Source organism: Theobroma cacao, chromosome 7 (assembly GCF_000208745.1).
Source record: "Theobroma cacao cultivar B97-61/B2 chromosome 7, Criollo_cocoa_genome_V2, whole genome shotgun sequence".
Lineage (NCBI taxonomy): Eukaryota > Viridiplantae > Streptophyta > Magnoliopsida > Malvales > Malvaceae > Theobroma > Theobroma cacao.
The window spans coordinates 2,803,357-2,820,481 of NC_030856.1; the positions used below are offsets into that span (position 1 = coordinate 2,803,357).

At 35.7% G+C, this 17,125-nt stretch overlaps 2 protein-coding genes across 2 annotated transcripts; both read left to right on the forward strand.

Annotated features, from left to right (window-relative positions):
* Positions 6,975–8,890, forward strand: LOC108662836 (disease resistance protein RGA2-like). The gene is made up of 2 exons (XM_018124479.1): positions 6,975–8,617; positions 8,762–8,890. The coding sequence occupies exon 1, from the start codon at positions 7,124–7,126 to the stop codon at positions 7,850–7,852; it is 729 nt and encodes a 242-aa protein (XP_017979968.1). The 5' UTR covers positions 6,975–7,123; the 3' UTR covers positions 7,853–8,617; positions 8,762–8,890.
* On the forward strand, positions 10,304–13,951 carry LOC18593639 (putative disease resistance protein RGA4). Its single transcript, XM_007020954.2, has 3 exons — positions 10,304–13,378; positions 13,488–13,546; positions 13,674–13,951. Exons 1-2 carry the CDS (start codon positions 10,356–10,358, stop codon positions 13,537–13,539), a joined length of 3,075 nt encoding a protein of 1,024 aa, XP_007021016.2. The 5' UTR covers positions 10,304–10,355; the 3' UTR covers positions 13,540–13,546; positions 13,674–13,951.

A 17,125-nucleotide genomic window follows, 5' to 3' on the forward strand; every position in this document is an offset into this window, starting at 1 on the left:
GGATTGCATAGTAATCCACACATCCATGTTGGTGTCAAGATTGCTATCTTGGTAGAATTTTCACGCTCCTTTTACCTCTTGGTAATTTCGCAAATCTTCTTCTTGTCTTTATTTTGATAGCTTGCCACCTTGTCGCATTGCTTGCCATTATATAATTCAAGAATGATATTAAGATGCCACTCTGCACATCACGCATGCTGACCCATGTTTGATAGCATATGCCTATCTTCTTGCAACATTTAATTCATTCTTTGCTGCAATTATTTTTGTTCTGGATTCCTTTTCTTGTTGCCTTTGTTATTTTTTTTTTGGCCATAAATCATCTGACTGAATACCTTCCCAATGCTACATCTATGTTTGTCTTTTTTGGCGATTGCGATTACAAAAAGACCAGCACCAAAGATGGGAGGATGAAGAATTGAAGGATATGTTCGTGTAAAGAAGGTTATAATTACAGTCCTAGATTAGACTCTGACCGTTTGGCTTCTTTTACTTGTAATTTCTTGAACGCCAATCATTTTTGCCAGGTTATAGCTCATACTTTGCTTCAGCTTAGTTGTAGATCCATGGCAGAATCAATTTTATACGGGGCAGTCAGTAACATCTTGGCCCTGTTGGCGTCAAGTGCTTGGCAAGATCTTGGTTCAAATTTTGGGTGGAAAAACGAGCTGGAGAAGCTTCGAGGGACTCTCAGGACCATACACACCATCATTCTTGATGCTGAGAAGAAGCAGGAGAGCGACAATATCGTGAAAGAATGGTTAAGTTGGCTGGAAGGCGTTGTCTACGATGCAGACGACTTAGTGGATGAATTTGACTATGAGATCCTGCGCCAGAAGGTACTTGCTCGGCGACAGGTACGCAATTTCTTTTCATCCTCAAACCCTCTAGCATATAGTCTTAAGATGGGTCCAAGAATTAAAGATATTAGAGAGAGACTGGATGCGGTTGCAGCAGATATGGCTATGTTTAACTTGAGGGGCAGAGTCGTAGAACTGGAAGCTAAGAATACTTACAGGGAAACAGGCTCAAAGGAGGAATCGGAAATAATAGGGAGAGAGGAACATAAACAGTCTATTATAGCATCATTATTACAGGAACAAAATGATTATTGTTAGGATAGTCTTGAATTGTGATTTAATTAGGATTGTTTAATTCTAATTAAATTAGTATACCTTATAAATAGTCTTTAAATCTAGTTAGATTAGAATAACAATTCTTAATTCTATTAGGAGAAGATTCCTAATTATTTTAGGATAAGGTTATTGTATTTGATACTATAAAAGGACCCCATGGGTTAAAGAATAATTATCACCTAGATTTAGAGAGAGTGATTTAAGTGTACGTGGGATAAGGGTTATGAGTTTGAGACTGTTCTTGTAATCTCCTGATTTTCTCTTAGTGAATTTTTCTCTATTGCTGTGCCCGTAGACGTAGGTCATCAAAAGACCGAACCACGTAAATTCTTGTGTTATTGTGGGTGTGCTTGATTTCTTCTTTCTTTATTCTATTGATTGGGTTAGATCTTGGGCAATTCTTTAGAGACAATTCCGCAATTTCCCAACAAACTGGTATCAGAGCTTCAAGGTCTTGGATCAATCTGAATCTCGCTATGGCAACTTCGTCGACCAAGTATGAAATTGAAAAATTTAATGGAAGAAACGATTTCAACCTGTGGCGTGTTAAGATGCGCGCATTGCTAGTGCAACAAAGACTGTTGAAGGCACTGAAGGGAAAAGAGCATTTTCCCTCGAATTTATCTGATAGTGAGAAAGATGACCTTATGAAAAAAGCACATAGTGCTATTCTCCTTGCTTTGTCTGATGGGGTGCTAAGAGAAGTCACGGATGAGGAATCTGCTGCTGCAGTGTGGTTTAAACTCGAAAGTATTTATATGACCAAGTCCCTAACGAATCGGCTTTATATGAAGCAACAATTGTATACTCTCAAGATGAGTGAAGGTACGTCCGTTAATACCCACATTGATGAATTTAATAGAGTTATTCTTGTTTTAAAGAATATCGATGTTAAAATTGAGGATGAGGACTTAGCCCTAATTCTTTTATGTTCTTTGCCTCCATCGTATGAAAATTTCGTGGATACTATGCTTTACGGCCGAGACACTCTCACTTTCGAGGATGTAAGGGCATCTTTAAATTCCAAGGAATTAAAGAAGAAAGTTGGTGGTATTCGGAATGAAAATCAAGCAGAAGGTTTGGTTGTAAATAGAGGTAGAGGTAAAGAGAAAGGCTTAGACAGAAAAGGTAAATCTAGAGCAAAAGGGAAAACTTGCTGGAATTGTGGTCAGAAAGGGCATTTTCGTCAAGACTGTATCAAATTCAAGGATGATGAAAAGTTTAATAAGTCTGAGAATACTGCAAACGTGGTTGGAGATGACTTTGATACTTTTGAGGAAACTGATAATGTTCTTGCAATTACTAATTGTAACCTGATGGATACATGGATCTTGGATTCGGCTTGTTGCTTTCATATATGTCCTAGGCGTGATTGGTTTACAACTTATCAATCTGTTAATATGGGCACTGTACAATTAGGAGATGATTTCTCTCTCTCAGTTGTTGGAATTGGCACAATTAGAATCAAGATGTTTGATGGTATGGTAAGAACACTTGAGGTAAAACATGTCCCTGACATGAAAAAGAATTTAATATCCTTGAGTTTGTTAGATAAGAAGGGCTACAAATATAGTGGCCAAGATGGTGTCTTGAATGTATCTAAAGGAGCCTTAACTATCATGAAGGGCAAGTTATCCGGTGACCTTTATTGTCTAGTGGGAAACACGGTCATTGAAACTGTTTCTGTGGTCTCATCTAATGATCCTGAAGATGATGTAACACGTTTATGGAATATGAGATTTGGTCATATGAGCGAGAGAGGGATTAGAAAACTAAGTAAGCATAGTTTGCTGTGTGGTCAAAAGAGTGGAAAGCTAGATTTCTGTGAGCAACATAGAGTGAAATTTAGCACTAAAACTCATCAAACCAGGGGTACAGTAAACTACATCTATTTAGATTTGTGGGATCCTTCTCCGGTGGTATCAAAAGGTGGATCATTATACATGTGGATCTTTATTGATGATTTTTCAAGAAAGGTGTGGACGTATCTTCTAAAGGCTATGAGTGAAGTGTTAACCACCTTTTTGCATTGGAAGGTATTGATCGAGAAGCAGACTAAGAAAAGGATCGAGAGCTTTCGAACAAACAAAGGTTTGAAATTTTGCAAATGTGAGTTTGGTCTATTCTACAAGAATGAGAAAATCGTTAGACATCGCACTGTCGACAAAACACCATATCAAAACGATATTGTAGAATTGATGAAGAAAACACTTTTGGAGAGAGCAAAATACGTGTTCTCAAATGTTGGCCTAACCAAAGTATTTTGGACAGAAGCTATCAACAAGGCTTGTTACTTGGTAAATCGGTCTCCATCAACTGCAATTGAATTTAAGACTCCCAAGGAAGTTTGGTCTGGTAAGCCTGCTGATTATTTTATATTGAGAGTATTTGGTTGTCCTGTTCATGTTCATGTGAGTGATGGTAAACTTGAGTTGAGGGCGACAGAGTGCATATTCCTAGGCTATGCATATGGGGTGAAGGGTTATTGGTTGTGGTGTACTGATTGTAAGTTCCCCAAGTTTATGGTGAGTCGGGATGTTACCTTTGACAAGTCTGCATTACTTTGTGGGATAAAGTCTAGAATTGCAAACACATCAGACCAAGAAGTTGGCAAGCAGGTGGAGCTTGAAATCAATGCTCTTGTGACAGTGCGAGATGATAGTGAAATCCAGAAAGAATTGCAAGAGGTACAAGAATTGGTATCTCAACGAAGCATTACTTGTATTGATGGTGATTTTGATTCTTATGTTTTATTTGTGGAAGTAGAGATTGAAGAGCCTTACTTTTATCATGAGAAAATTATATATGTCGAGTCTTCTAAGAAGATTGAGTCTCTACACTGGGATCAAACATGGGAGCTTGTGAAAACACCTAAAGTTACTATTGAAGTTGGCTTAGTGTGTGAAGGAGGTGCAAACATTAGTCGTAATGTGGTTGGCTTCTCCAAATCAGATTTTGCTGGTGATCTAGATAGTAGAAGATCTCAAACGGGGTATGTGTTCACTCTCTCAGGATCTGCAATCAGTTGGAAAGCAGTTCTTCAATCAACCTTTGCTTTGTCTACAACTGAAGCTGAATATATGGCTGTGACCGAGGCAGTGAAGGAGGCTTTGTGGCTTAAAGGCTTGGTTAGTGATCTTGGTTTTGAACAAACACAAACAGTTGTGTTTTGTGATAGTCAAAGTGCTATACATTTGACTAAAAATCAGATGTTTCATGAGAGAACCAAACACATCCAAGTCAAGTGTAACTTCGTTCGAGAGATTATTTCTAAAGGTGAGATTGTAGTAAAGAAAATAGCTACAGATGAAAATCCGGCAGATATGCTAACTAAGTCAGTTTCTGGGATAAAGTTCAAGCATTGCTTGGACTTGATCGGTGTTCGTAGTGCTTGAGGCCCATTGGGGCAGTGGCGGTGTCGACAGAGATTGGTTCGTAAGGTGGAGCTTGGTGAATTCAAGCCTAAGGTGGAGATTTGTTAGGATAGTCTTGAATTGTGATTTAATTAGGATTGTTTAATTCTAATTAAATTAGTTTACCTTATAAATAGTCTTTAAATTTAGTTAGATTAGAATAACAATTTTTAATTCTATTAGGATAAGATTCCTAATTAAATTAGGATAAGGTTATTGTATTTGATACTATAAAAGGACCCTATGGGTTAAAGAATAATTATCACCTAGATTTAGAGAGAGTGATTTAGGTGTACGTGGGATAAGGATTATGAGTTTGAGACTGTTCTTATAATCTCCTGATTTTTCTCTTAGTGATTTTTTCTCTGTTGTTGTGCCCGTGGACGTAGGTCATCAAAGGACCGAACCACGTAAATTCTTGTGTTCTTGTGGGTGTGCTTGATTTCCTTTCTTTCTTTATTCTATTGATTGGGTTAAATCTTGGGCAATTCTTTAGAGACAATTCCGCAATTTCCCAACAATTATCATGGTTCTATTGTTGTTATTGTTGGGTTTGGAGGATTGGGAAAAACGTCACTCGCCCAGTTGGTATTTAAGGATGCAAAAGTGGAAAAGTTCTTTGATCGACGGATATGGGTGAATGTTCATGAAGAATTTGATGTGTGTAAAATTTTTAACAAAATCTTGAGGTCCCTAGGAGGTAGTGAAGTGGATGAATTGGATCTAGATCTAGTCCGAAGACAGCTTGAAAAAGTTTTAAAAGGGCTGAAATATTTACTTGTCTTGGATGATTTGTGGAAGGAAGATATAGGCTGGGATAATTTTACTAAGTATATGGTGTTTGGTTCTCCGAAAAGCAAAATCCTTGTGACAACTCGTAATAAGGATGTTGCTTCTAATATGGGAGTTAAGCATCCTTACATTTTAAAAAGTCTGAACGAGGATCACTCTTGGGCCTTATTTGAGCAAGTGACTTTTAAAGGACAACCTCAAATTGATACAGAGCTTACAGTAATTGCAAAAGATATTACACGAAGATGCAAAGGAGTTCCACTTGCTATCAAATCTTTGGGAGGCTTGATGAGACAAAAGCCTAAAGAATACTGGTTTTCTGTTCAAGAAAATGAAATCTGGAAGCTTTTTAAGGAAAAAGACATTGTTTTATCAGTGCTAAGATTGAGTTACATTCATCTACCAAGGCATTTAAAGCAGTGTTTTTCTTTTTGTTCAATTTTTCCAAAAGATTTCAAGATGTCTAAAGATCTATTGATCAAGTCATGGCGAGCACAAGGTTACATCCAAGGCATGGGTGAGAAAGACTTTAATGAATTATTGTCAAAATCATTTTTTCAAGAAGAAGAAAAAGATGACTATGGCAATATTATTAGTTGTCAAATGCATGGCCTTATACATGATCTTGCATTATCAGTTGCTGAAAGTAGTTTTTATTTGATGAAAGATGAGCATGCAGAAGTTCCAAGAGGAGTCCGTCATGTCTTACTAGAAAAGTTTTCAAAAGAAGTTGTTCTAGCATTGTCAAAAACAAAGGGGATAAGGACTATTAATTTTAGGTATGAGTTTATCGGGGATTTATTCCTTCTAAATGTTATTTTTAAAAGCTTCAGTTGTTTACGTATGTTGAATTTGAGTTGTATGAACATTGACATTTTGCCAAATTCAATTAGTAAATTAAAGCACTTGAGATACTTGGATCTTTCTGGTAATGGTAGATTGGCAGTGCTCCCAAATGCAGTAACTAAATTACATACTTTGCAAACTCTGTTACTCTATAGTTGCAAGAGTCTTAAAGAGTTACCAAGGGATACATGGCAATTGATTAGTTTGGAATATCTCGGTATTGATGGTTGCGATGACCTAAAGTGCTTGCCAAAAGGGTTAGGGAAATTGACTTCGCTACAAAGATTGCAAAGGTTTATTGTGAACAGTGTTAAAAAAGGTTTTTCAGGTGCAGCCACGTTGAATGAGTTGAGGGACCTTAATGACCTTGGAAACTACTTAAGCATTGAGAACTTAGACATGGTGAGGAATGTGGAATTAGAATCTATGGAAACGAACTTAAAGGGAAAGAAACGGCTTCAGTCTTTGCAATTAGGGTGGAAGGACAGTGCAAGTAGGGACTATAGAAAGGATGAGTTGTTGTTGGATAATCTTCAGCCACACCATTATTTGAAAGAGCTGTCAGTATACGGGTATGAAGGAGCTAAGTTTTCGAGGTGGCTATCTTACTTGAAAAATTTAGTCAAAATTCATATATACAAGAGTTGGAATTTCCAGCACGTGGTAACATTGCCACCCTTGGATGAGCTTTCATCTCTCCAGTCTATTACTCTTGAGGATTTGCCTCTTTTAGAACATGTGGCAGATGGCATGGGAGACCACCCTTCTTTTCCTTCACATTGTTTCCAATCGCTTCAGCAACTTGAGATCCGAAACTGTCCCAAGCTCAATGGTTGGTGGAGGACAAGGAATGAGAACCAAGGATCAACTGCTGAGCTGCCTTGGTTTCCTTGCCTTTCCAAGTTAAAAATTATCAATTGCCCAAAGTTAACTTCCATGCCGCTCTTTCCATCTGTCGACCAAGAGTTGAGTTTGGAACATACTAGTATAAGGCCTTTGCGACAAACATTGAAGATGAAGATTACCAAGTCTTGCGTGACATCAGAAGCATCATCATCAGGAAGCACTTGTTCAACTGCATTTCCTCTGTCCAATTTGAAGTGTCTGACTCTTGCTGCCGTTAATGACGTTAATGATTTAGAAGCTCTGTCAGAGGAGTTTCTGCAAAATCTCACTTTTCTTACGTGCTTAACATTTAAAGATTGCGATAAATTGGAATTGCTGTTGCCGCAAAAGATGAACTGCCTCACCTCTTTACAAGAATTGTGGGTTGAAAATTGCTCAAATCTGAGGGCTTTGCTGGACTGGATACCCCGTCTCACTTCCCTCCACACACTTACAATTAGCAAGGACTCTGACTTACAGCACTTGCCAGAAGGGATGCGTCGGCTTACCTCTCTACGTGAATTATGGGTTGTCGAATGCTCTAATCTGAGATCTTTTCCGGATTGGATACTCGATCTCACTTCCCTTACCACACTTAAAATTTGGGATTGCCGTAAATTTCAGAGCTTGCCAGACGGGATGAATCGCCTTACCTCTTTGAAACATTTGTCAATTAAGGAATGTCCCCAGTTCTTGGATAGACATGCAGAGGAGATCAGAATATGGCCTGACCCTGCTTGTATCCCGTCTATTGAAATTGATGAGCTATGGATTCAATGATGATGACGTAACCATATTTCTTTCACCTCTGTTTGTAGTTTTTGTTCTTGATTTTTTGCATATCTTTATCCTCAATGCTTGCTTATAAAAATGGTTTTATTTGTACTGGTTATCTGTGAATGTAGGCAAACAAAACTTACTAAGTAGTGGTTTGAGTGATTGGGAGAAGTGCTGTAGCTGAGCTGGTTGGAAAACCTCTTTGCTTCTTTCAAAATGAATGTCAATGGATACATCTTGGCCATTCTTGGAGGTCTTTGAGTAGTGGCTTCAATTCTAGTCTTCAGGCCTTTACTGAATCAGTCCAAACTGTTAAGGGGACCTAAATCCAGAGGTTCTTCCATAATATATATGGAGAAGACTTGTGGAGGATTCAATTTTTGCTAGTCTTTATATCCTGGAATTATCAAATGGCAATGGTGGCTTAATGACTCTGTCTAACGGTTTTGATGCAGGTGGTTGTTTATTTTCGTTGGGCTGATGCAGCTTGCGGTATTGATTTTCATTGCTATGATGCAGCTTGCCGTCCCTTGCTTTGTGTTGAAGTCTATTATGCTATTAATGAAACTCAACATGATTACTACATTTGGTTTTGATGCGGGTTGTTGTTTTGGTTGTTTATTTTCACTGGGCTGATGCAGCTTGCCGTATTGATTTTCATTGCTATGATGCAGCTTGCCGTCCCTTGCTTTGTGTTGATGCCTATTATGCAATTAATGAAACTCAACATGATTACTGCATATGGTTTTGATGCAGATGGTTGCCTTGGTAGGTGTGATGCAGCTTGTGGTATTGATTTTCCCTTGCTATGATGCAGCTTGTGGTATTGATTTTCCCTTGCTATGATGCAGCTTGGCGCCCCTTGCTTGTGTGTTGATATGGTTTATGGTTCATGCGTATTATGTTTTGCAGGGATTTAGGTTGCAGACCCAGGTGTAACTATTTTCTACTTTGATAGGAACTTTTGATTTGAAGCGGTATATGTAATTGACAGTCATGTAGGTGTTGATTTTGCTGCAGACAGATCCACCTTCAGGCTGGTTGGCCCCAGCTTTATTTACCCATTTGGGATATTATTATTATAATATATATATATATATATATATATAATTATATATATATAAAGTCTTATCATTAAATTAATTTATCCATTTAAAAATCTTGATTTAAATTTATAAGAATAGTCGTAAAAGTTCATTAAATTAAAGTAAAAATTGTTAAAATATTGAGATAAATGTGTAAGAGTTTTTCTTGAAACAAACATTGTTAAGATATTTATGTAAATAGGTAAGAGTTATGAACAAGTCATTCAAGACAAAATATACAAATTCTTAGAGAAAATTAATCATTTGTGTTTATATTTTTCAGAAAAACATTTAACTATTTATGAATTTTAATTTATAAATATATAATAATATAAAATAAATTGAATTATAATAAAAATTAGCCAAGGACAAATCTTGATGTAAATTTATAAAGATAAATATAAAAAAATCATGAAGGTGAAATAAGTATTGTTACAATATTAATGTAAATATGTGAAAATTATCGTATAAAAGTAAATTAAAAAAAATAAACATAACTTTTTGTAAAATTCATCATTTTCATTCATATTTTCGACATAAAAATATTTAACCATTTATAAATTTAAATTTATAAATGAAAAATTAAAAAATAATTAAAAATTAATTATAAAAAATTATAAATATATATTTTAAATTTTATATATATAATAATAAAAAATTAAAATTACAATCACCATCACCTACCGCTATCTTAATTCTGTCATTGTTTATTTTCTTTGAGATTATATTAAAAAGCGAAAGAAGACACTTTTGTTTTGGATTATTGCATACAATAACTTTATAATGAGCAAATTGTGAGAAATGGTTTTTTTATAAACCCAATTCAAAAATCACTTATTATAATTTTAACTATTTTTAGATGTTTTTTACATAACTTGATAACAATGCTCTTTAAACAATTTTAGATAAATTAAAATAGCTTTAATTTTCTCTATCTCGCTATTCAGATAAAAATTTTAAAATTAAATATTGATTTCTCTCTCTTTTTAAAACTGTCTATCTNTTAAAATTTATTTATTTTTTAAATGTTTTATTAATTTTTTTAAAAATAAATAAATGATAAAATTATAAACATTCATTAGAATTTTAATAGTTTATATATAAAACTAAAAGATTCGTTTCATTCTAAACTCTCTCTCTCTCTCTCTCTCTCTCTATATATATATATATGTATTTAATTATAAAAAACTCTTTTTTGTTTTACTAAAGTGTGCTTTTAATTGATACATAAATAAGGTGAATTTCACAGAAAAATCAATAATATTGACCACACTGTAGCCCTTAGATTTTGAGGGTTTTATTTCAGCCATTGATGAAGAAAAAAAATTACAAACCTGTTAACTTAAAAGCAACAGGTTTATCTAAAACCCAAGAAAAACCAACTTAGGAAAAAAATTAAATCAAAAAAAATTGAGAGAGACATGAGAGAGATACCGATCAACATGTGTCAACCAAGAGCTATGGCGGAATCAATTTTATACGGTGCAGTAAGTAACATCTTGTCCCTGTTGGCGTCAATTGCTGGGCAAGATCTTGGCTTGAATTTCGGGCAGAAAAAGGAGCTGGAGAATCTTCGAGGGACTCTCACCACCATTCACGCCGTCCTTCTGGATGCTGAGGAGAAGCAGAAGAGCGATCTTGCCGTGAAAGAATGGATAAGTTGGCTGGAAGACGTTGTCTACGATGTAGACGACTTACTCGACGAATTCCACTATGAGATCCTGCGCCAGAAGACGCTTGCTCGGAGACAGGTACGCAAGTTCTTTTCATCCTCAAACCCTCTAGCATTTGGTCTTAAGATGGGTCGAAGACTTAAGGAGACTAGAGAGAGGCTAGACGCGGTTGCAGCAGATATTTCTAAGTTTAACTTGAGTTCAAGAGTTGCAGCAGATGTGATACCTAAGAATATTGATAGGGACACTGCCTCAAAGGTGAGATCGCAAATAATAGGGAGAGAGAAAAATAAAGAGCACATCGTAGAAATTTTGTTGCACTGTCGAAAATCAATTCTTGTTATTGCTGGAACTGAAGGTGTAGGAAAGACCTCGCTCGTCCAATTAGTGTTCAATGATGCAAAAATAAAATGCTTCTTCAATGCACGGATATGGGTACGTGTTTCTGAAGAATTTGATGTGTCCATAATTTTTAAGAAAATGTTGAAGTCTCTTCAAGTAGATTGTAAAGTGGATGATTTGGATCTACGACAACTACAAATACAACTTCATAATAATTTAAAAGGGAAGAGATTATTGCTTGTGTTGGATGATGTGCGGAACAAAGACCATATAAAGTGGGGTAAGTTTTCACAATATATGGTGTTTGGTGCTGACGGAAGCAAAATTCTTGCAACAACTCGCAGTGAGAGGGTTGCAGCTACTATGGGAGTCAACTTTCCTTATCATTTACTAGGTCTCAATGAGGATCAATCTTGGGCTTTGTTTGAGCATGTGGTATTTAAAGGACAAGGCCAAATTGATTCAAATCTTAGAGTAATTGGAAGGGATGTCGTAAGAAGATGCAAAGGAATTCCTCTTGCTATCAAATGTTTGGGAGGTTTAATGAGACAAAAGATTAATGAAGAACATTGGTCGTTTGTCCAAAAAAATCAAATCTGGAAGTTACTTACTGATAGTAGTGTTTTCTTGATTTTAAGATTGAGTTACATTCAGTTACCAGATCATTTAAAACAATGTTTTGCTTTTTGTTCGATTTTTCCAAAAGACTTCAAAATATCTAAAGACAAGTTGATCCATTTGTGGCGGGCGCAGGGTTACTTTCAAGTACGGATTGAAAATGAGAATATACAAGACATTGGTGATGAATACTTCAATGATTTACTATCAAGATCATTTTTTCAAGAGGAGGAAAATGATGCATATGGGAATATTGTTAGTTGTAAAATGCATGATCTTATCCATGATTTTGCATCATCTGTTGCAAGTCGTAGTTTTTATTGGATGAAAGATGACAAAGAAGATATTCCAAGAAGTGCCCGTTACGTGTCACTAGAAAAAAATTCCAAAAAAGTTGCTTTGACTTTGTCGAAAACAAAGGGGATAAGGACTATGTTTTTTCGAACAGATGTTTACGAGGATTTATTCATTCGAAATGCAACTTTTTTGTGCTTCAATTGTTTACGTATGTTGAATTTGAGTCAGATGGGTATTGAAATCTTACCAAATTCAATTGGTAACTTGAAGCACTTGAGATACCTTGATCTTTCTTGTAATGATATGATGAAAGTGCTCCCAAATGGTATAGTCAAATTGCACAATTTGCAAACTTTATTACTTTGTTCTTGCAGCAGACTTAAAGAGTTACCAGGAGATATACAACAGCTGATTAGTTTGGAATATCTCGATATTGATGATTGCTATGAGCTAAAGTGCTTGCCGAAAGGGGTAGGGGAATTGACTTCGCTGCAAAGACTGGACAGATTTATTGTGAACAGTAGTGTTGAAAAGAGTTTCTCAACTGCAGCCACGTTGAATGAGTTGAGGGACCTAAATGACCTTGGAAACTGCTTACGTTTTGAAAACTTAGACAAGGTGAGGAATGTGGAATTAGAATCTAATGAGGCAAATTTGAAGGAAAAGAAACGGATTCGGTCTTTGCGATTACATTGGGACCCCCGTGCAAGAAGGCACATTGAAAAGGATAAGTTGTTGTTGGATAATCTTAGGCCACACCCGAATTTGAAAGAGCTGGTGGTACACGGGTATGAAGGAGCAATGTTTTCGAGTTGGCTATCTTCCTTGAATAATTTAGTCGAACTTGATATAGACTATTGTTGGAATTGCCAATACCTGCCACCCTTGGATCATCTTTCATCTCTCAAGTCTCTTATTCTTCAGCGGTTCAATGTTTTAGAATATATGACAGATTCTTTCTCCTTGCCTTGTTCCACACCAAGAACATCATTCTTCCCATCACTTAAGAAACTTGAGATCCGAGAGTGTCCTAAATTCAAAGGATGGTGGTGGACAACGACTAAGAACCAAGGATCAACCGCTGAGCAGCCTTGCTTTCCTTGCCTTTCCAAGTTAGAAATCCGCGCCTGTCCAAAGTTAACCTCCATGCCGCCGTTTCCATCTCTCGACCAAGATTTGACTTTGATTGGAACTAGTATAAGGGTTTTGCAAGAAACATTGAAGATGAAGCCGACCGAGGCTAGCATGACATCAGAAGCATCATTATCATCAGTGACCCTTCCCCTCTCCAATTTGAAGTCTCTGACTCTTATTGACATTAAAGATCTAGACGCTCTGTCAGAAAAGTTTCTACAAAATATCACTTCTCTTGCGCACTTAACATTAAAAGACTGCCCGAATTTGGAATCGCTGCTGCCACAAAATATGAACTGCCTCGCCACTTTACAAGAATTGTCGGTTATCAATTGCCCTTTACAGGAAGCGAGCCTTGGTCTAACAATCTTGAATTCAAGGTTAACTGTCTTTTCCTTTATTGCTCAATTATATATGAGGAATTTGCTGTGTATACAATTTCCAATATTTTTTCATTGCTCTAATGTTTAAGGTTTTCATTTTCCATAGAAAAAGAAGAGATGGCAATGACTTGTGCCAACTCCCTTCCGGCCACAATTGAAATGCAGGTATTCTCAAAGCATTAGCTATTGCAAAAATGATGACTATATGTGAAAGGTTCTTTAGTTTTTTGTTCTTGATTTTTTGCACATCTTTTTCCTCAATGCTTGCTTGTAACAACGGTTTTTTGACTAGTTATCTGTGAATGGAGGCAAGCAACATTTGCTAAGTAGTGGCTCAAGCGAATGGGAAACGTGCCCGGAGCTAAGCTGGTTGGGAAACCCCTTGGCATTCTTTCAAAATCAATGTCAATGGATCCATCTTGCCGTTTCCTGGATGTGTTTTGAGCAGTGACTTCAATTCTAGTCTGTAGGCCTTTACTTAATTAAAGCAAACTGATTAGCAGACCTTAATACAAAGGTTCTTCCATGATATATATGGAGAAGATTATTGTCAGTATTTTATTATGTTGAGTTGTTCGCTGGCTGCTTATCATAAAATTTGATTTGCTTTCGTACCTACATTTTTTTATAGGTTATTTCTTAAAGGTTTGGCTTTTTCACAAGATAATATTGAAGAATTACCTTAAACCTTTTGGATAATATTCAAGGATTATCTATTTGTTACATTTTTTGTACTGCTAAAATCTCTTATACTCTCGCTTAAACCGAATTGCGTAAGTTTTTTGTGTTTTTATTATATTTGATTGTATACTTTGTTAGTTTACGTATTTATACATATTGGTTTATTCCAAAATACATCAAGTAAAACTAAAATATATATATATTTCAATTTTAATCAATTAAGAAAGATGATTAAATCGAAATTACTCATTTCCATGACAAGTGCTATTAATTAAAAATATTTTCTATTTAAAATTTGCCAGTAATTATAAATATTTTGTTTTGAAAAAAAATAAACACAAAAAGTTTGAGCCAAAATTTTCCAGCTCGAGAGTCCCTGGAAGATTCTCCAGCTCGTTTTTCCACCCAAAATTTGATCCAAATCTTGGATTGTTTTTGTTATATTCAACCTGTTCTGCAAACAGAAGGCACAAATTTAGTCATATGGACCAAAATTTACATGGTAAAATGCCATTGAGGAAAAACATTCAGGCATCTTGAAGAATGCAGTATGAGAAAAGACTGACAGGCAAATATTAACTCAAAAGCTAGGCTTAAAAAGGTGTGCTGCATTTCATTTTTCTTTAGCATCAAATATATTATCAGATAAGTTTAAAAAAAGATAGTGAACAAGGACATAACTCACATCTAAGAGTTTTCACATATACTCTATGCCAGGCATTTGAAAATTTAGTGCTAAACAGGAGAATAAGTTTTCTTTTCCAATGAAATTAAGCAGATGAAACACATCAGATAATATAAAATTACAGTTCCCAAGGCACCACTCATGTCAACAGAAGCAAATTCATATGAAAACGCTGGAAAATAAATTGAGATAGTCAGCCAACCTAATTATTTAGCATTACAATCAGAACAAGAGATGTAGGTGAAGCTTGTATGGAGAGGTACGAAAGGCAACTTGTGACAAGTATATTTTACCAACCCATTTGAATGGTGGGACAAAAGGAAAAGTAAGAAAAATCCATGGCACCCAGATTTTAAGCGCAAAGATACTGGTGAAGCTCTCTGGTTGAGTCCCAATGATCCTCCTTGGATCAAAAAGCAACTTGAACTGCTTGATTCGAAATTGGCCGAAGGCCTAGGCGATCATGTAAATTCTCGTCATCGTGTATCTGAATGGGTGTATGATGAGTAGGTTAAATCTGCAAGACTTGAAGAAGAGCGGGAGCAGGTAGTACTAGTGGAGGTTCACTACAGCACAGCTACAAACCTATAGCATCAGCCAAACGTTAAGAAGTAATAGTTTTAACCTTAGCCATCAAATGAAGGACAGTGAAGGGGATTAAGGTAATTGTACAGCTAGAGCAATGTGTATGACTAGTTATGTGGTAATTCTGATAATGTGCAGCACTTATGATTACTAGTTTCCTTTGGTTGAAATGTATTCTTGTGGTAAGTGTTGTATTAAGTTTATTTCAATAGACCAAAACTTCTGTTAAGACAAGTACCAGGTACAGATGAAATCTTAATGCACTTTTGCATCATTCCTTCAATAAATAAATAAATCTTGAACTATGCTAAACGATATTGCAGAAATGAAAAGACACATGCATATTGAGATCACTGGCAGTTTTGAAAACATGATAGTTGCACCAAACCCATAACAGTTTGTGAGGAACACCCATAGAAGTATGTCCAAATAAATGCACGGATTAATGCTTAACTGGGTGGTGATTGACATGTAGCAACTTAAAGCAAACAAATTTCAAGAAAAATCTGTACGGAAAACTCAAAAGCAGCATAAAGTACCCTAAGAATCACAATATGATGTAACGTCATTCTTTATTTGCTAGTCAAGCAAGAAGATTGCAACACAGTTGGGAGCCTCAGTGCATGAGAGCTCTGTTTTCATGCTAAGCCCAGTTGAGATGAAGCAGAAACTTAAGTGTCGCCATCTTCTAAAGACCTCAAATTCAAAAATTCAAGCCACTCCTGCCCCCCATTACAGTAATGTGCCCATCAATGTTCAGATAAAGATAACAAAGACCAAATGCTGGAGGATTCGAGGATGAAAAGAACTTGCATACCTTCTGGCGCAGTAGGTCATCTGCATCGTAGACAACGTGTTCCAGCCGACTTATCCAGTTCTTCACGGCAGGGCTGCTCTCCTGCTTCTCCTCCGGACGGCGTGTAGGTGGTGAGAGTCTCTTGAAGCTTCTCCAGCTCCTTTTTCAGCCCGAAAAGCCCTTGCCCAGCAAGCGACAACAACTTACAAAAGGACTAATCAATACTGTATCATCGTTTCATTACCCAGTAATCCTTAGACCAAGGCAGAGGCGGAGGGAGGGGCTAGTAGGACCTCAAGTTTTAAAATTTCATAATTTTATATTTATATTTTAAAAATTTTATAATTTCATGTTTTCCAATATTAAATTTTTTATTTTCACTTTCTGGGCATAAAATTTGGACTTTACTACCGAACCAAATAGAGTTTTTTATTTTAGAAAAATTTTATATATGATTGTTAAAATCTTAATTTCAAGATCAACATTATATTACTTGATTGCATATTAATATATGTTGTTTTATTGTATGTTGAAATTTTTGTTTCTAAATTTTAAATTGTTATATAGAATTCAAAAATATAAATTTTATTTATTTATTTATTAACATAAAATCAAGGTAGAGCATTTTTTTTTTTTATCATAGCATAGGTATTCAAGTAATGCAGGCCATGATATAACAAGAAGGGCCAATGGAGAATACATTGATCTTGTTGCCTATGAATTTTATCATATATATTATATTCCCAATTTTGATAATTTTGACATGCAATTGCAAAAAATCATACACCAATATAATTAACCATGGCATCAACTTTCTTCAAGTTGCTTAGTGTGTTTTTGTTAGCAGCAATGGTATTTGCTAGATTTTTAGATAAACATTAATTTATTAATACACATATAACAAAGGGCAAGTTGGGTTAATTTTTTTTTAAAAAAAAAGCATAATATACAAAAATCTTTTAAAATATTTTAAAAAATTTAAATAATCTTTTATATT

Excerpts from the sequence above, each read along its gene's own strand:
- LOC18593639 (XM_007020954.2), top strand. The coding sequence starts at position 10,356 with ATGAGAGAGATACCGATCAACATGTGTCAACCAAGAGCTATGGCGGAA. Across the intron at positions 13,379-13,487 it reads CTAACAATCTTGAATTCAAG|AAAAAGAAGAGATGGCAATG; the intron begins GTTAACTGTCTT and ends CATTTTCCATAG.
- LOC108662836 (XM_018124479.1), top strand. The coding sequence starts at position 7,124 with ATGCCGCTCTTTCCATCTGTCGACCAAGAGTTGAGTTTGGAACATACT.